The following is a 20,410-nucleotide window of genomic DNA, read 5'->3' on the forward strand; positions in this document are numbered from 1 at the left end:
AGCAACTCCACTGTTGGGTATTTACCCAAAGAAAACAAAAACACTAAATCAGAAAGATATATGCACCTCTATGTTTATTGCTGCATTATTTACAATAGCCAAGATATGGGAGCAACCCAAGTGTCCATCAGTAGATGAAAAGGTAAAGAACATGTACTATATAAATACATACACAATGGAATATTACTCAGCCACAAAAAAGAATGAGATCTTGCCATTCACAACATGGAGGGACTTAGAGGCTATAATGCTAAGTGAAGGAAGTCAAATAGAGAAAGGCAAATACCATCTGATTTCACTTATATGCATAGTCTAAAAAATAAAACAAACTCTTAGATATAGAGAATTGGTGGTTGCTATGGGGGAGGGGATAAGGAGGATGGGTAAAATAGGTGAAGGGGATTAAGAGGCACAGACTTTCAGTTCTAAAATAAATAAGTCATGGAGATGAAAGGTACAGCATAGAAAATATAATCAATAATACTGCAACAACTCTGTATAGTGACAGATGGTAACTATACTTATTGTGGTGAGCATTGCATAACGTATAGAATTGTCAAATCACTGTTATACACCCTGAAACAAATAGAACACTATATGTTAAGTATACTTCAAGTAAAAAAAAAAAAATATCTAAAACTTTACTATTCAAGACTTCAGTCTACCAAGCAATGCAAGAACCACCCAGGAACCTTTCCTAAACATAAGAGCCAATCTGGGTAAGTTCTGTGGCTAAATAACCATCCTCCTAAAAAGTAGTAGATATAGGGGGAAAAAAAGAAAAACCATACAGAATCAAATCTATTCATTTTAAACCATGGAAAGAAAACATATTTAAGCTCCTTTAAAATATTTTCATATACAAAGAACAATTTTATACATTTTAAAAATTTTTATGAGACATATTATCATCCCTCAGAGAATGCTTCTGTGTCAGACACAAATTAAAAAAAAAAATCTACTATAAGCAGCACTAGCATTAGAATAAATAGCAGATGATACTGGCAATCTCTGACACAATATCGGGATACAGAGAACCCTGGGATTAAAAGTATTTCATGGAAGTAATTATGATACAATTAACTATATTCCCCAAATCAGAATGGTTCTCATCAGATATCTAATGCTAAGCCTATTTTGACACTATTTTTTAAAAGGCCCAGTATTAAAAGAATAAGCTTCCTCTAGAGGGGGAAAAAAAGAATAATTTTGGCCTATTAATTGATAGAACATAGTACTGTTCCCAAACATGCAATAAATCATTACTTTAACACATGACCACTATATGAAATAATAACTTGGTTATTAAAAATGGCGTATCTCTTAAAATACTCAGTTCAATTGTTTTTCTTTTGATATAATGAAAAATTTAATGAGGGGCTTCAAATACTTTTTTAATAATGTAAAATATGTGAGCTTTATTATATGTTAAAGAAAATAAAAATAGTTATGACCCAAAATTTATTTGTTAAAGTTACAATAAAATACTCTTCAATGCATACAAAATTGCAAAATAACTGATGTTTTTTTCAATAAAGATTCCAGATATAATATTTACTGACAAGATAAAACAAAGGTACGTATAATGACTTTTGTTCTGTGTTAAGGTCACCTTATTGAACGATACATCATGAAATCAATAGTTGTACATCTAGGAAATTTGCCAATGGAGCTCTCTTCCACTGGTGTGTATATTTTAATTTGTCTCATGTGGGTGTCTCTTCCATTTTGGTGATTGGCTAGAACAGCAATCTGTATCATGAATGTGCGAGTGGGCTTCTTATGATTATCAGTTAAGGGAACATGAATCCAGCCACTTGGTTCCACCAATTCAAGTTGCTGCCAAGAAAACAAAAGTGGGATTATGTTTTCACCCGATGAACATAATTTATTACAATGAACACATTCTAAAGTTGACTTATAATTAACATTTTGCTCACTGAGAGAATGACAGTATGATAACAACCATTACTAGTTATTTGGCACTTTTACACCATGGTCCATTTTTACACTTGCTAATAAGCACTCTACATGTACCATCTTAGTAGACAAAATAAAAACAGACATATGCAGTCTTAGGGTTTATAGAAATCTGTATAACATACAAGTTTAGAATTAGACATGTACAAATGTATACAGCCAATGGAAGACCATGTTGATATAAGTAGGAAAAGAATCTAACATTATGCTTCAAGTATATTTTATTTCAAGGACCATACCTAATATACACAAACACATTCAGATTCTACATAAATTACAAGAATAACAAAAGAAAATCAATCCTTAAAAAGCCACCAGACAAAGCTTTTTTTCCTTGAAAAATAGTAAGTGATTTATGTAGCCTGGATGATATTCTAAACCTAAAATCTAGATTTTTAATATAAAATGCTAGATAAAAATTTTTAATTCTTAATAAGAAATGCCAGGCAAGTTTGTTTTTAATTCTTAATTTTATTTTAATCAAGAGTCCAAACTATCCTTCCTTAACAAGGGAAAGAAAATCCTAAGTCAAAAGATAAACCTAAATTTCTAAAATTTTTGCTAAAGTTACGAAATAGTTTTAAAACATAAATACTGATTTCTAAATTATCTTAATTATTGAACACATATAAACTATATATATCACAGAGAATACAGGCTTATCTTATCAACGCAGCCAAATAGAGGTGTCAGAGAATCTAAATGTGGATTCCATGAGTGACTCTAGCAAAACAATTAAGTGAACACACCACTGTATCTTCTTTCCTTCCCTTTTTCCCTTCTTCCCTTTCTTTCATTCGTTCTCATTTTTCTCTTCTTCCTCTCCCTTCCTCCCTCCAGCCCTTTCCTTCCTTCCCTCTTTCCCTCCTTCCTTCTTTCATTCATTTTTTTTTATGGAGGAGAAGGGTGGGTAGAAAAAAGTAAAGATGGGACAAGAGAAAGAGAACAGGAATCTTTAAAAAGTCGCTATTTTTAAGACTGAATAATTTCCTCTTTTTAACCATAGAACATAAGAATGAATAAATCTCTACTCCTTGTGGTATTTTCAGTGTTTTGTTTTGTTTTTTATAAACTTCCATTAGCACTAACTTAAAATGAAAGAATCAGAGACCAGATAGATCTGGTTTCCATCACTAACCTTTTATTCATTCAGGTAACAAAATAGTTACTGAGTAGTTAAAACGTTCAAGGTATTTTTCTAAGTAAAGTTAAGTATAACATGAATAAGGCCTTGTTCCTAACCTTAAAAAAAGCTCAGAGCCAGAGGCGCCTGGGTGGCTAAGTTGGCTGAATGTCCAATTCTTGAGTTCAGCTCAGATAATGATCTCAAGGTCATAGGACTGAGCTCCATGTCGGGCTCCCTGCTCAGTGTGGAGCCTGCTTGGGATTCTCTTTCTCTCTTTCTCTCTCTCTCTCTCTCTCTCTCTCTCTCCCTGCCCTTCTCCCCTGCTTGTGCTCTGTCTCTCCCTCTCTCAAAAAAATAAATTAAAAAAAAAAAGCTCTGAGGCAGACAAACAACCTCTCTGACTTCAATCAGTTTCTTCAAGTATATATATTTTTAATGTTTATTTATTTTTGAAGCAGGCTCCAGGCTCCACGCTGTTAGCACAGAGCCTGACACAGGGCTCAAACCCACAAATGCGAGATTATGACCTGAGCCAAAGCTAGACACTCAACTGACTGAGTCACCCAGGCGCCCCAGTTTCTTCAAGTATAAAATAAAAGGATTGGACAAGTTATCATCTCCAGTGTCCCTTCCAGGTCTGACATTTAATAATTCTAAATAAAAGAAGAAAGATATGGAGGCAGAACAATGGGCTCCCAAAGATATCCATGTCCTTCTTCAAAACCTGGGGTTATTTTAACTTACATGGAAAACAGGGCTTTGTAGATGTGATTAAGTTAAAGATTCTGAGATGACAAAATTATCCTGGATTTCCTGGGTGGGCCTAATGTAATCACAAGATTCCTTGTAAGAGGAAGACAGTACAGCCAGAGAAGGAGATGTGATGGTAGAAGCAAAGGTTAGAGTGATGGGACCATAAGCCAAGAAAAGTAGGTAGCCTCTAGAAGCTGGAAAAGGCAAGGAATGGTTCTCCCTAGAAATCCCTAGGAAAGTAGGCCTCTTGCTGACACCCTGATTTTAATCTGTAAGACCCATTTTGGACTTATGTCCTCTAGAACTGTAAAATAACTAATTTGTGTTGCTTTAAACTACTACATGTGTGATGATTTGTTATAGTAGGTAAAGGAAACTATTATAACAGATATTTGTGGGAGTACAGAGAAGGGAGAAAGCATATCTGGTAGGAAGAATCCATTCTCAAGGTAAATGTACTATAATGAACCTCAACAATGAACAAAATGTAAAACTAAGATTCTAAATTCAACTCCTTACTAGTAGAATGTTTTTGACAAATTTAACCATTATTTCTGATAGACTCAATGTTATTTTGTTAGCATATCTTAAATGCTTCGGTGTGCTGAAAGTTATATTAAGATTTTATAGCATAAATGCTTTTTGGCATGATATGCACAGCATTATAAATGTAATAAATTATTCAATAAATACTATTAACATTGCTTTAGAACATATCATAAGGCTTACTGATCTCTATTACTAAAACTACATTACAAAGTACATACAGATGTTAACATCTTTCAAATGGTTTCATAATCAACTATATTGCCCAGAAGTCATAAATTTCAACTCATGTGTCTACTGCAGTTCTACTGTGGGCAGTTTAGAATTCTCAGAGTCATCTCTAGAAAGTTCTTATTCTGATATTGTCATACCTTAGATTACTTCATAGATGCAAAAAACTCAAGTACATTAACTAATTGGCATTTAAATAAAAACTTTTTAAAAACCCGTAACAATATACAGTATATATAATTCTTATGTTTTTATAAATGTTTGGTTAACAGATGAATATACTTTAAGCAAAAATTATAATATTTTTATATTTTAATCAGAAAATCAATGAAAGGTAAAAATTTGCCAATTTAGCTTTCTTTTTTCTCCATTTCTGGTTTACCTCAATAAATGAAAATTTCATCACCATTACTATACAAATTTTTCTATATTTCTCCTTGTTCTTTCTTCCTACCATCTCCCTTTTTGGCTCTTTTCTCTATATATTCACTCACTTAACATTTTTTTATTGGCCTATTATACACCAAAAATACCATTATTAGCTGTACATGTAGGGTAGGGGCTGGCAAATTTTTGCTGTAAAGGACCCAAAAGTAAATATTTTAAGTGTGGCCATATCATGACTGGTCAGTCTATCTTTGCAGAGTGAAAACAGTTACAGGTATTATGAAAGTGAATGAGTGTGCCTATGTTCCAACAGAACTTTATTTACAAAAACAAGCCACTGGCCAGAGTTGGCCCTGGATTACAGTTTGCTGACCCCTGACATAGGGAGTAGTTACTGATGGAATTTACCCTCAGAAAGGTAATATAACTTCATAAAATAGAAAATAACTTGTATGCCCCCTGACTCAGCCTGGAGTCAGGGGGCATACAAGTTATTTTAAGAGAGAATTCACTAAGTAGGAATCAAGTTGTTAACTAGAGAAGTGAAGAGGCCAAGAGAACTAAGGTAACATGGAGGGAACAAGTACAAGAAGTGAAATTCTAAGGTTGGGGGAAGAAAAGAAAAGAGACTGAGATTATCAAAATGGGGAAGTTCAGAAAAGGAGTCCTGTGGATTTGAAACTCCAATCCCTGAGGAGGGAGCTGTTTGGCTGGTGTTTGTGCCCCTGGAGGAAGAGCCCTATGGGGCTGGCGTAGGGAACTCTTGAGGAGTGGGAGCTGACTGCCTTGTGGTGCTGACATTTCTGACATGGGGTTCATTGGGCTGGTGCTGTGAGTGTCAGAAAAACTGCAAACTGGAATCAGGTATAGCTATGGGGAGGAAATGCTGCTGTGAAGAAACACTACTAGGATGATGGAAAACAAACAGGACACAAAAGGGAGCAAGTCTCTTTTTCCTCTTCCTGCCATGTAGTCTCCCTCTAGTGCACCCTCTCACCAGAGCTTAACAGATATGCCAGGGCTCCATGCTCATCGAATGTTACTGAGTAAATATTACATGGCAAGCAATGTTCTAGGGACTGAAAAAACAAAACAAAACAGTGGCAAATAAGACAGATCACACCTGAAAAAAAAAAAAAACTACTCAGAGAAATACAAAGAGATAGGATTTAAACATAAGACTTCAAGAAGTCATAATAAAAATGCTAGTAGTGAGGAAGAAACAGACAAAAAAGTCAAAAAGAATAAATCAAATGCTCATAAAATAAAATTTAAATGTCAATAATAATTCCTCAAAAAGAATGCTCATGATAATAACAGCAGCAACTTCTTACCTAGCACATATTATGTGCCAGGTAATACCCTAAGTACATTAAGTATATTAATTTATTTAATGCTAGCAATGTGGCAGATATTATTATTCTGATTTCACAAATAAAACAACTGAGTCACAGAAAAGTGTTAACTAGTTTTGATGAGGTCACATAGCTGGTAAGTGGCAAAGCAGTGAATGAAACAGGCACTGTGATTCCAAAAATTGTGCTTTTAAATACATAATGTGTTTTACATGATGTAAAGATAATAATCTGGTAGTAATTTTTTTATCTGAAATCCTATATTATATAAATAAAACATGAATTAAATGAAATGAAATATGGCAGGAGAAAATTCGCCACTAATCTCCTTATCATAATACAATTTCCTTTACATCCTACACATAAACAGATACATATATGACCTAAAGGGAATTATAAAAGGTAACAATAATAGAATTAAAAATCGAATTTCTGGGGTGCCTGGGTGGCTCAGTCAGTTAAGCGTCTGACTCTTGATTTCAGCTCAGGCCATGGTCTCACAGTTTGTGGGATCGAGCCCCGTGTTGGGCTCTGTGCTGACAGAGCAGTGCCTGCTTGGAATTCTGTCTCCCTCTCCATTCCCCTCCCCTGCTCGCAATCTCTCTCTCTTGCTCAAAAATAAATAAACATTTTTTAAAAAAGTAATCTTAAGGAAAAAAATCAACACAAATTTAAAAAATGGACATACACCTGTACAGACTAAACACACACACACACACACACACACACACACAAACACACACAAATGCAACGGGCCAACAAACACAGGAAATTGTTCAATCTCACTAATAAATATATACATATATGTATATATACATATAAATACATATATGTGCATATATACATATAAAACATATATGTATATACATATAAATACACATATATGTATATGCATATATATATAAAGCATCTATCACATTGGCAGAGATTCAAATAATTAAGAACACGAATTATTGATGAGAATAAGGGAAATGTACTCTCATGGACTGATATGGAAATTATATAGGTATAACCTTTCTGAAGAGTAATGTGGCAATACCTATCAAAATTTTAAATGTAACTATTCTTTAACAGAATAACTTCACTTCTGAACTATAGAGAAATACTAAAGAAAAGGGCCCAAGGATTATACATATATATAGTAATATTCATAACTGAAAATAAGTTAAATGACTACCAATAGAAGAGTGGCGGTGGTATCCAGCCCCCAAGAAGACCCTGGTGAGTCACACTCTTAAATAACCTCCTCCTACAATGGCTTAGGGTTGGTTTTGTGTAACCAACAGAGTATGTTACAAGTGACAATGTGTGACTTTGCAGATAAATCATAAAAGGCATTGTAGCTTCTTCCTGGATCTTTTGTATCACTCCTTCTGGGAGAAATCAGCTACCATGACACGACGACACTCAAGAACCCCACGAAGAGGTCCATGTGGAGAGAAACCTAGGCCCCCAGCCACCAATTAGCACCACCCTGCTAGCCATGAGTGAAACACCTTAGAAGTGGATTCTCCAGTCTCAGTCAGCCTACCTGACATAGGACTGTAACTGCATGAGAGACTCCAAGACAGAAATGGCCAACCAAGCTTTTTCCAAACTCCTGAACAGAAATCATGAGAGATAATAAATGATTACTCTTGTTTTGGGTAATTTGTTACTCAGCAATAGGAAAGCACAGAGTGGTTAAATAAATAATGGTCCATCCATATCCTGGAATATCCTATAGCAAGTAAAAATGATGTATCTCTTTACATATTCGCAGTAATTTGAAGCCATCTCTGGTTAATTTTAAAAAGCAAAATACTAGGGGCGCCTGGGTGGCGCAGTCGGTTAAGCGTCCGACTTCAGCCAGGTCACGATCTCGCGGTCTGTGAGTTCGAGCCCCACGTCAGGCTCTGGGCTGATGGCTCGGAGCCTGGAGCCTGTTTCCGATGCTGTGTCTCCCTCTCTCTCTGCCCCTCCCCCGTTCATGCTCTGTTTCTCTCTGTCCCAAAAAAAAATAAATAAAAAACGTTGAAAAAAAAATTTAAAAAAAAAAAAGCAAAATACTAAACAATGGATTATATGATTATATATACACATATATATACATACATATATACATATTTATTTTATTTTATTTTTTAAATTTACATCCAAATTAGCATATAGTGCAACAATAATTTCAGGAGTAGATTCCCTAATGCCCCCTACCCACTTACCCAATCCCCCATCCCACAACCCCTCCAGCAACCCTCAGTTTGTTCTCCAGATTTAAGAGTCTCTTATGTTTTGTCCCCCTCCCTGTTTTTATATTATTTTTGCTTCCTTCCCTTATGTTCATCTGTTCTGTGTCTTCAAGTCCTCATGAGTGAAGTCATATTTCCCTGATAATGAGTGATGTGGAGCATTTTTTCATGTGTCAGTTGGCCATCTGGATGTCTTCTTTGGGGAAGTGTCTATTCATGTCTTTTGCCCATTTCTTCACTGAATTATTTGTTTTTTGGGTGTTGAGTTTGATAAGTTCTTTATAGATTTTGGATACTAACCCTTTATCTGATAATGTCATTTGCAAATATTCTCCCATTCTGTTGGTTTGCCTTTTAGTTTTGCTGATGGTTTCCTTCGTTGTGCAGAAGCTTTTTATTTTGATGAGGCCCCAGTAGTTCATTTTTGCTTTTGTTTCACTTGCCTCCGGAGACGTGTTGAGTAAGAAGTTGCTGCAGCCAAGATCAAAGAGGTTTTTGCCTGCTTTCTCCTCAAGGATTTTGACGGCTTCCTGTCTTACATGGAGGTCTTTCATCCATTTTGAGTTTATTTTTGTGTATGGTGTAAGAAAGTGGTCCAGGTTCATTCTTCTGCATGTTGCTGTCCAGTTTTCCCAGCACCACTTGCTGAAGAGACTGTCTTTATTCCATTGGATATTCTTTCCTGCTTTGTCAAAGATTAGTTGGCCATACGTTTGTGGGTCCATTTTTGGGTTCTCTATTCTATTCCATTGATCTGAGTGTCTGTTCTTGTGCCAGTACCATACTGTCTTGATGATTACAGCTTTGTAGTATAGCTTGAAGTCTGGGATTGTGATGCCTCCTGCTTTGGTTTTCTTTTTCAAGATTGCTTTGGCTATTCGGGGTCTTTTCTGGTTCCATATGAATTTTAGGATAGTTTGTTCTAGCTCCGTGGAGAATGCTGGTGTTACCTTGATATGGATTGCGTTGAATATGTAGATTGCTTTGGGTAGTATCGACATGTTCACAATATTTGTTCTTCCTATCCAGGAACATGGAATCTTTTTCCATTTTTTTGGTGTCTTCTTCAATGTCTTTCATAAGCTTCCTATAGTTTTCAGTGTATAGATTTTCCACCTCTTTGGTTAGATCTATTCCTAGGTATTTTATGGTTAAAATACCTTTTGAAATAGTCATGTGTCCTCTCTCGGTTCCACGTTTTTCTTGAAGACATCCCTCCTGGATCTCCAGCTCAGCCAGTGTGTCAGTGTAAATTCAGTCAGAGAAGCAGAGCACTAGAGTGTGTGTATGTGTGTGTGTACGTGTGCATGCAGCATACACACACACACACACACACACATATACGTATGTGTATACGTGTGTGGAGAGGGTGGGTGGAGGTATGTAATAGGGTGTTTATACAGGGAGTTTACCTTACACAGTGGAAGATGGGTAAATTCTAAGGCTGTTGCTTTCATGTCTGATGCTGGAGCTTGAAATTCATAGCATAGGAAATCAAAAGTGAACATGAATGTAGAGTGGTGGAGAGCAAAGAGAAGCTGGAACCCATCAGCACAAACTAGATGAATTAGAATTAGATTAGTTGGCTATATGTTTGTGGTCCATTTCGGGTTCTCTATTCTATTCTATCGATCTGAGTGTCTGTTCTTGTGCCAGTACCATACTGTCTTGATGATTACAGCTTTGTAATAAAGTTGAAGTCTGGGATTGTGATGCCTCCTGCTTTGGTTTTCTTTTTTAAGATTGCTTTGGCTATTCAGGGTCTTTTCTGGTTCCATACAAATTTTAGGATTATTTGTTCTAGCTCTGTGAAGAATGCTGGTGTTATTTTGATAGGGGTTGCATCGAATATGTAGATTGCTTTGAGTAGTATCGACATTTTAACAGTATTTGTTCTTCCTAACCAGGAGCATGGAATCTTTTTCCATTTTTTGGTGTCTTCTTCAATTTCTTTCATAAACTTTCTATAGTTCTCAGTGTATAGATTTTTCACCTCTTTGGTTAGATTTATTCCTAGGTATTTTATGGGTTTTGGTGCAATTGTAAATGGGATAAATTCCTTGATTTTTCTTTCTGTTGCTTCATTGGTGTATGAAATCAAGAATGAAAGAGGAGAGATCACAACCAACACAACAGAAATAAAAACAATAATAGGAGAATATTATAAACAATTATATGCCAATAAAATGGGCAATCTGGAAGAAATGGACAAATTCCTAGAAACATATACACTACCAAAACTGAAACAGGAATAGAAAATTTGAACAGACCAATAACCAGTAAGGAAATCAAATTAGTAATCAAAAATCTCCCACAAAAACAAAAGTCCGGGGCCAGATGGCTTTCCAGGGGAATTCTACCAAACATTTAAGGAAGAGTTAACACCTATTCTCTTAAAAGCAGTTCCAAAAAATATAAACGTAAGGAAAACTTCCAAACTGTTTCTATGAAGCCAGCATTACCGTGATTCCAAAACCAGACAGAGACCCCACTAAAAAGGAGAACTATAGACCAATTTCCCTGATGAACATGGATGCAAAAATCCTCAACAAGATATTAGCCAACCAGATCCAACAATATATTAAAAAAATTATTCACCACGACCAAGTAGGATTTATACCTGGGATGCAGGGCTGGTTCAATATCTGCAAAACAATCAATGTGTTTCATCACATCAATAAAAGAAAGGACAAGGGAGGAGCCAAGATGGCGGAACAGCATGGAAGCTTTTTGTGTGTCCTGCGTCCATGAAATACAGCCAGACCAACCATCCTACACACCTAGAAAACTGATTGGAAGATTAACACAACAATCTGCACAACCTGAACCACAGAATTCAGCAGGTACACGACACGAAGAGCTGAACTTGGGGAGCAAGAATCCGTGAAAGGTAAGGAACCCCTTTTGCAGGCGGAGAGAGGATGGAGACTGGGGAGGGAGGAGCATATGGGAAAAGCACCCCTCCCCAAAAGTAGCTGGAGAGAAAGTGGAAAATTGGAAACAGCTGCAGGGACTAAACTAAAAAGGGTGAAAGGAGAAAGGAGAGGGTTTAAATTCCATTGAGACTGTAAACAAGGGGAGCGCAAAGTCTGCAACTACGCAGCTCGATACCTGGCGATGCTCTGGTGGGAAGGGCAAATCCCCAGGAGCAGAGTGGGGTTCAGGAGGTTCTCGGGCCACACGGAGAAAAGTGGTTCCACTGCTGGAAGGACATTTGGTAGAGACTGTTAAAGCCACCTGGTCCTAGCAGACACCTGATGGCAGCCACATTTGGTGGTGCTGGGGCAAGGTCGTTGAGGGTGAAGCCTGTTGCCAGATGTGTGTTGAGATTTTCCATAATCCCTGAAATGCTGATGCTACACTGTCTCACAACCTTTTTTTGGGGGCGGGCTGGCACCTGGCTGCAGTCTCAGGGCACCGGCAACAGCAGGGTCCAGTGGACTTTCCAGGGTGCTGCTGACATTAGGCCATTGCTCATTCAGCCATTGCTCAGTAAGACCCTCCCACAGAGGGGCGGAACGGATCAAAGCCACAGTCTTTTGGAGTAAGGGGCCAGGGAAACAGCCGCATCTGAGACAAAACTTGGGAGAGAGGTACTGCCTGGGGCCTGGTCACTGAGAGTGGAAAAGTAGGGAGTGGATGAGAGCTGAAGACAGAGGACTTGTGCGCAACTGCTGATCTGGGAGAACAGACTGGGTAGCTGGGTAGTGACATTTTCACCGCTCCCGCGCATGTGCACACGCACCTACGAGCACTGCAACAATCTACCCCAGTAAGCTAGCAGCGCCATCTAGTGGAGAGTGGAGCTATTACACTGAGCCCCGCCCAACTGGGCCAACTTCTCTTTTCAAGGACACAAACCTCACCACTGGCTTAATTTATGGACTATAAAGAGGTACATGGACTGACCTCTAGGGGAAAACGAAGCAATTTCAGTCCTACTTCAATCTGTTAGCAGGTTCATGTATTCTTTTTTTTTTCTCTTTTTCCTTTTTCTGTTTTACAATTCTTTTTCTTCAATACAGAAAGAGAAAAAACTCATTTTATTTTCAATTTTTATTAAAAATGTCTTTAATTTTTATTTTATATTTTTTACTTTTGTGTAAATTTTTTCAAATTCTACTTTACTTCCATCATTTTATTTTAGTCTACTTCAGTGTACTCACCTTTTCAAATTTTCAATTTCCTTTTTTTCTTTCTTTTTCTTTTTTCTCTTTTTCTTGAATGTAGAAAGAGAAAAACTTCATTTTTACTTTCAATTTCTCTTAAAAATCTTTTTATTTAATTTTTATTACTATATTTTTCCTTTCATGTAAATTTTTTCAAATTCTATCTTACTCCCATCATTTTATTTCAGTCTACTACAGTGTATTCATTTTTTCGAATTTTCAAATGATTTGTTTTCTTTTTTTATCTGTTTTCTCTTTTTCGTTTCTTTACTTTTTTCTTAAATACCGAAAATGAAAAAATTCATATTTCTTTTTAATTTTTTAAAAAATATTTTTCTTTAATTTTTTTCTACTATATTCTCTACTTTTGTGTATATTTTATCCAATTCTATTTTACCCACATCATCTCATTTTAGTCTACTTTAGTGTATTCATTTTTTGAAATTCTCAAACGATTTCCTTTTTTTTTTTTTTCATTTCTCTAATCTGTCAAACCACTTTCAACACCCAACCAAAACACACCTAGGATCTAGCATCATCTATTCAATTTGTTTGTGTGTGTAAGTTTTAATCTTAATATTTTTTTAATTTTAATTTTTTTAATTTCAATTTTTCTACCTCATTAATTCATTTTCTCCCTTCAAAATGACAAAACGAAGGAATTCACCTCAAAAGAGACAGGAGGAACAAACAACAGTCAGGGACGTAATCAACACAGATACAAGCAAGATGTCTGAACAAGAATTTAGAATCATGATAATAAGAATACTAGCTGGAGTCGAAAATAGATTAGAATCCCTTTCTGCAGAGATAAAAGAAGTAAAAAATAGCCAGAATGAAATTAAAAATGCTGTAACTGAGCTGCAATCACAGATGGATGCAGTGGCAGCAAGGATGGCTGAGGCAGAACAGAGAATCAGCGATATAGAGGACTAACTTATAGAGAATAACGAAGCAGAAAAAAAGAGGGAGATTAAGGCAAAAGAGCACGATTTAAGAACTAGAGAAATCAGTGACTCATTAAAAAGGAACAACTTCAGAATCATAGGGGGTCCCAGAGGAGGAAAAGAGAGAAATAGGGGTAGAAGGGTTATGTGAGCAAATCAGAGCAGAAAAGGTTCCTAACCTGGGGAAAGACACAGACATCAAAATCCAGGAAGCACAGAGGACTTCCATTAGATTCAACAAAAACCAACCACAAACAAGGCATATCATAGTCCAATTCACAAAATACTCAGGGAAGAAAACAATCATGAAAGCAGCAAGGGAAAAAAAAAGTCCCTAACCTACAAGGGAAGACAGATCAGGTTTGCAGCAGACCTATCCACAGAAACTTGGCAGGCCAGAAAGGAGTGGCAGGATATATTCAATGTGCTGAATCAGAAAAATATGCAGCTAAGAATTCTTTATCCAGCAAGACTGTAATTCAAAATAGAAGGAGAGATAAAAAGTTTCCCAGACAAACAAAAATTAAAGGAGTTTGTGACCACTAAACCAGCCCCGCAAGAAATTTTAAGGGAGACTCTTTGAGGGAAGAAAAGATGGAAAAAACAATTATATATATACACACACACACCAAAAGCAACAAAAGATTAGAAAGGACCAGGGAACACCACCAGAAACTCCAACTCTACAAGCATCATAATGGCAATAAATTCATATCTTTCAGTACTCACACTAAATGTCAATGGACTCAATGCTCCAATCAAAAGACATAGGGTAACAGAATGGATAAGAAAACAAGATCCATCTATAGGTTGTTTACAAGAGACCCATTTTAGACCTAAAGACACCTACAGATTGAAAATAAGGGGATGGAGAACCATCTATCATGCTAATGGTCAACAAAAGAAAGCCGGAGTAGCCATACTTACATCAGACAATCTAGACTTTAAAATAAAGACTGTATTAAGAGATGCAGAAGGACATTATATCATAATCATGGGGTCTATAGACCAAGAAGACTAACAATTGTAAACATTTATGCGTCAAATGTGAGAGCACCCAAATATACAAATCAATTAATCACAAACATAAAGAAACTCATCGACAGTAATACCATAATAGTAGGAGACTTCAACACCCCACTCACAGCAATGGACAGATCATCTAATCAAAAACTCAACAAGGAAACAATGGCTTTGAATGACACATTGGACCAGATGGACTTAACAGATATATTCAGAACGTTTCATCCTAAAGCAGCAGAATATACATTCTTCTCCAGTGCACATGGAACGTTCTCCAGAATAGACCATATACTGGGACACAAATCAACCCTAAGTAAGTACAAAAAGATTGAGATCATACCGTGCATATTTTCAGACCACAATGCTATGAAACTCGAAATCAACCACAAGAAAAAATTTGGAAAGGTAACAAATACTTGCAGACTGACGAACATCCTACTAAGGAATGAATGCGCTAACCAAGCAGTTAAAGAGGAAATTAAAAAGTATATGGAAGTCAATGAAAATGATAGCACCACAACCCAAAACCTCTGGGACGCAGCAAAGGTGGTCATAAGAGTATATATATACATAAGAGTATATAGCAATCCAGGCCTTCCTAAAGAAGGAAGAAAGACCTCAGATATAAAACCTAACCTTATGCCTTAAGGAGCTGGAAAAAGAACAGCAAACAAAACCCAAAACCAGCAGAAGACAGGAACTAATAAAGATTAGAGCAGAAACTAATGCTATCGAAACCAAAAAAACAGTAGAACAGATCAATGAAACCAGAAGGTGGTTCTTTGGAAGAATTAACCAAAATTGATAAACCACTAGCCAGTTTGATCAAGAAGAAAAAGGAAAGGACCCAAATAAGTAAAATCAAGAATGAAAGAGGACAGATCACAACCAACACAACAGAAATAAAAACAATAATAGGAGAATATTATGAGCAATTATATGCCAATAAAATGGGCAATCTGGAAGAAATGGACAAATTCCTAGAAACATATACATTACCAAAACTGAAACAGGAAGAAATAGAAAATTTGAACAGATCAATAACCAGTAAGGAAATCAAATTAGTAATCAAAAATCTCCCACAAAAACAAGAGTCCGGGGCCAGATGGCTTTCCAGGGGAATTCTACCAAACATTTAAGGAAGAGTTAACACCTATTCTCTTAAAAGCAGTTCCAAAAAATAGAAATGGAAGGAAAACTTCCAAACTGTTTCTATGAAGCCAGCATTACCGTGATTCCAAAACCAGAGACCCCACTAAAAAGGAGAACTATAGACCAATTTCCCTGATGAACATGGATGCAAAAATCCTCAACAAGATATTAGCCAACCGGATCCAACTATACATTAAAAAAATTATTCACCATGACCAAGTGGGATTTATACCTGGGTGCAGGGCTGGTTCAATATCCACAAAACAATTAACGTGATTCATCACATCAATAAAAGAAAGGACAAGAACCATATGATCCTCTCAACAGATGCAGAGAAAGTATTTGACAAAATACAGCAACGCCTCTTGATAAAAACCCTCAAGAGGGGCGCCTGGGTGGCGCAGTCGGTTAAGTGTCCGACTTCAGCCAGGTCACGATCTCGCGGTCCGTGAGTTCGAGCCCCGCGTCAGGCTCTGGGCTGATGGCTCGGAGCCTGGAGCCTGTTTCCGATTCTGTGTCTCCCTCTCTCTCTGCCCCTCCCCCGTTCATGCTCTGTCTCTCTCTGTCCCAAAAATAAATAAAAAAACGTTGAAAAAAAAAATTAAAAAAAAAAAAAACCCTCAAGAAAGTAGGGATAGAAGGATTATACCTTGAGATCATAAAAGCCATAGATGAACGACCCAACGCTAATATTATCCTTAATGGGGAAAAACTGAGAGCTTTCCCCCTAAGGACAGGAACAAGACAGGGATGTCCACTCTCGCCACTGTTATTCAACATAGTATTGGAAGTCTTAGCCTCTGCAACCAGACAACACAAAGAAATAAAAGGCCAGGAGGAGGTCAAACTTTCACTCTTTTCAGATGACATGATACTGTATATGGAAACCCCAAAAGATTCCACCAAAAAACTGCTAGAACTGATTCATGAGTTCAGCAAAGTTGCAGGATATAAAATCAATGCACAGAAATCGGCTGCATTCCTATACACCAACAATGAAGCAACAGAAAGAGAAATCAAGGCTACAATAGCCAAAGCATGGAAAGAGCCCAAATGTCCATCAATGGATGAATGGATAAAGAAGGTGGGTATATATATATATATATATATATATATATATATATATATATATATGATGGAGTATTACTCAGCAATAAAAAAGAATGAAATCTTGCCATTTGCACCTAGTGGATGGAACTGGAGGGTATTATGCTAAGTGAAATTAGTCAGTCAGAGAAGACAAATATCATATGACTTCACTCATATGAGGACTTTAAGAGACAAAACAGATGAACATAAGGGAAGGGAAACAAAAAGAATATAAAAACAGGGAGGGGGACAAAACAGAAGAGCCTCATAAATATGAACAAACTGAGGGTTGCTGGAGGGGTTGTGGGAGGGGGAATGGGCTAAATGGGTAAGGGGCATTAAGGAATCTACTCCTGAAATCATTGCTTCACTACATGCTAATTTGGATGTAAATTTTAAAAAATAAAAAATAAAGTTAAAAAAAGAAAAAAAAAAAAGAAAGGACAAGAACCATATGATCCACTCAACAGATGCAGAGAAAGCATTTGAAAAAAATATAGCAACCTTTCTTGATAAAAACCCTCAAGTAGGGATAGAAGGACCATACCTCGAGATCATAAAAGCCATATATGAACACCCCAACACTAATATCATCCTCACTGGGGAAAAAATGAGAGCTTTCCCCCTAAGGTCAGGAACAAAACAGGGATGTCCACTCTCGCCACTGTTATTCAACATAGTATTGGAAGTCTTAGCCTCTGCAACCAGACAACACAAAGAAATAAAAGGCATCCAAATTGGCCAGGAGGTCAAACTTCTACTCTTCACAGATGACATGACAATCTATGTGGAAATCCCAAAAGATTCCACCAAAAAACTGCTAAAACTGATTCATGAGTTCAGCAAAGTTGCAGGATATAAAATCAATGCACAGAAATCGGTTGCATTCTTATATATATATATTTTTAAAGATTATTTTTGTATGGATAGAGAAAAGTCTAAGGATATTCACCAAAATATTCACAATATCTGTAATGGTGAGAATATGGATCATTTTCATTTTATTCTAACTTTATGTATTATGCATGTTTTTCTCAATAAACATGTGTTTATCTTATTTAAAAAGCTATTTTTCATTTGATAGTAAGAGGAAAAATTTCTGAAAGTTTCAATACCTGATCTTAATATCTCATTGACAGTACTCTTTTCCTCCACTAATAGACTCATCCTTCTTGCTGATTTCAACATCCATAGAGACAATCCATTTAACAATTTGGATTCTTCTTTCCTGAATTTGTTCACTTGCAATAATTTTGATATCTACCTTAGTTGTGGCTCCCACAGTCATATTCTGTACTTGATCATGAGTAGTAGCTGCAATATAGCTGAATGTTGACTTAAAATATCCCCATCTCTACAGGCTCCTAAGATACTGGCTTTCTCTAATGACCCCATGGCAATAGTATTAACCCTAGTGAAAGAGCTAGACTATTGATGCTATCTGTTTTTTTACTATTCATTAATCATTCAATCTTAGTTCCTACTTTATCTCAATGACATCCCATAGTTCATTATGATAATTTCTTTACACACTTAAGATTCAATGCCCCTCTCTCATTGTTTTTTTTTTTTTAAGGAAAATAACAATAATCCTGGTTAAACCCAACTCTCTGCTTATTCTATGCCAATTTGAAGAAAAACAAACAAACCATGCTAACTGGTTTTTAATTTATTGAGAAAAACTGGTTCTCACTTTATTTTTAATTTATTAATATTTGCTTATTTTTGAGAGAGACAGAGGGCGAGTGAGGGAGCACAGAATCTGAAGCAGGCTTCAGGCTCTGAGCTGTCAGCACAGTTCCCACTGTGGGGCTTGAGCCACCCAGGTGCCCCAGTTCTCACTTTAAATTCAAGATGACAAGTATATATTCAAGTGTATATTTAGCACCATGCATAATTCCTACTATACCCCTTTAGAAAATTTGCTTTCACTGTCTCTGGGATAGCTGTTTCTAGGCTTCTCCTCAAATCCTAACACCTACTCTAATCTTCTCTCTCTGAGCTAATATCTTATTTCACTAAGAAGACAGAGGCAATCAGAAAAGAAAACAAAAACCTTTCTTCCCATCAGCTGTTATACAGTAAAAAAAACTGCTCCTGCACTTTTCTGGGGCTAGTTCTTCTATCTGTCAACAGATCCCATTTCTTCTTTCCCAACCAAAGACTCTGCTCCCATCATTAACATTGTCTTTCCAAATCATTTTCTCTTCTCCACTGGATCACTGTCACCAGCATTCGAACATGCCACAGTATTTGTCATTTTAAAAATTAAAAATAAAACAGACCTTTCTTAATCCTATCTTCCTCCACTTGCTGCCCTAATTCCCTTTTACTGCAAAATCCCTTTAAAGTTCTGTTTTTGTTTTTGTTTTACCTGCTAGTTATCTTTATCGCATTCCAATCTGAATGACTGGAATCACTGGAATCATTTCAGTGGTTTCACTGAAACCAATCTTTGACCAATCTGGTCAAAGTCGCCAGGGACCCTCTCAGAAGAGTTCTTTGATACAGTTTATTACTGTATTTTGGATTTTATCTAATGACTTTACTTAATGATTCCAACCACAAGATCTATTTGTACTTAAAGTTTTAAGGTTAATTTTAAAGCTTTATAATAGTATTGTAGTTTAAAAATAGTTTTGTGCACAAAATATGGAACATGGTTTATAAAGATACTAAGAGAATGTTTAATATATTACAGAGAAAATAAGTGGTAACTTGGTAAAGATACATGAATTTAAAGATGAATAAAGTCAAGATTTATTAATGTTAAGCTAAATAAAAGACTTGAAATTATGTGCTTAAAAACACATCTACCTGAGTGAACTTGTACTTAGATCCTTTCCAAGACAAGCCCGTGATGAGACCACATCTGGAACATCTTGACTGCAGCCTTCTAAGATCCTGGGTGGAGGATGCAGCTAAGACTCTTGACTCACAGAAACTGTGAGATAATAAACATGTGTTGTTTTAAACCACTACATTTGTGGTAATATGTTACACAGAAGTAGAAAAGTAATACATAAGTACATCAGATGAATAATGAATACTGAAAAGTGTATATGAGACTAGTGAAAATTCCATGTTTAAAAAGGTCGAGGGTTTTACAAATATTTGTAACTAACCCAAAAAGATATAACAAAATGAGACAATTCCCAGTGTTAATTTGGAATAAACATTTCTTCAATATTTCATTATTTGACCATAATCTTGTTTGGCCAATTTAATCAGCTTCTTATAAAATATGTGTTTTAGAGGCAACCTACATAGTAGCTATTCCACCTAGTGGCAGGAGAAGCAATGTAATGGACCACAACATCAGCACCACTGCCAGACCAAAGCCTATTAAGTCACTTCTGAATAGGAGCTACCACATTTCCTTAATATTCCTTCTTTAATATCAGCTGCTGTGCTGCAAAGACTA

The 20,410-nt window shown here is 36.3% G+C and overlaps 1 protein-coding gene across 2 annotated transcripts in view; it reads right to left on the minus strand.

Annotated features, from left to right (window-relative positions):
• Positions 1-1,417: 1,417 nt before the first annotated feature.
• The window catches only part of ANAPC10 (anaphase promoting complex subunit 10), a 107,500-nt gene continuing 88,507 nt past the window's right edge, over positions 1,418-20,410 (minus strand). The window contains exons 5-6 of one of the 2 annotated variants that reach the window (XM_047092104.1): positions 7,910-7,978; positions 1,418-1,839 (exon numbers count right to left, since the gene is read on the minus strand). In XM_047092104.1, the coding sequence (XP_046948060.1) occupies positions 1,609-1,839; positions 7,910-7,978 (300 nt within the window). In that variant the 3' untranslated portion in view covers positions 1,418-1,608. The remainder of the gene's footprint in view (positions 1,840-7,909; positions 7,979-20,410) is intronic. The other variant, XM_047092103.1, reaches the window with a different exon arrangement.

The sequence above is a fragment of the Lynx rufus genome, unplaced genomic scaffold (assembly GCF_022079265.1).
Source record: "Lynx rufus isolate CCGP_SWC_20201006 ecotype Redwood Valley unplaced genomic scaffold, mLynRuf1.p SCAF_3, whole genome shotgun sequence".
Classification (NCBI taxonomy): Eukaryota; Metazoa; Chordata; class Mammalia; order Carnivora; family Felidae; genus Lynx; species Lynx rufus.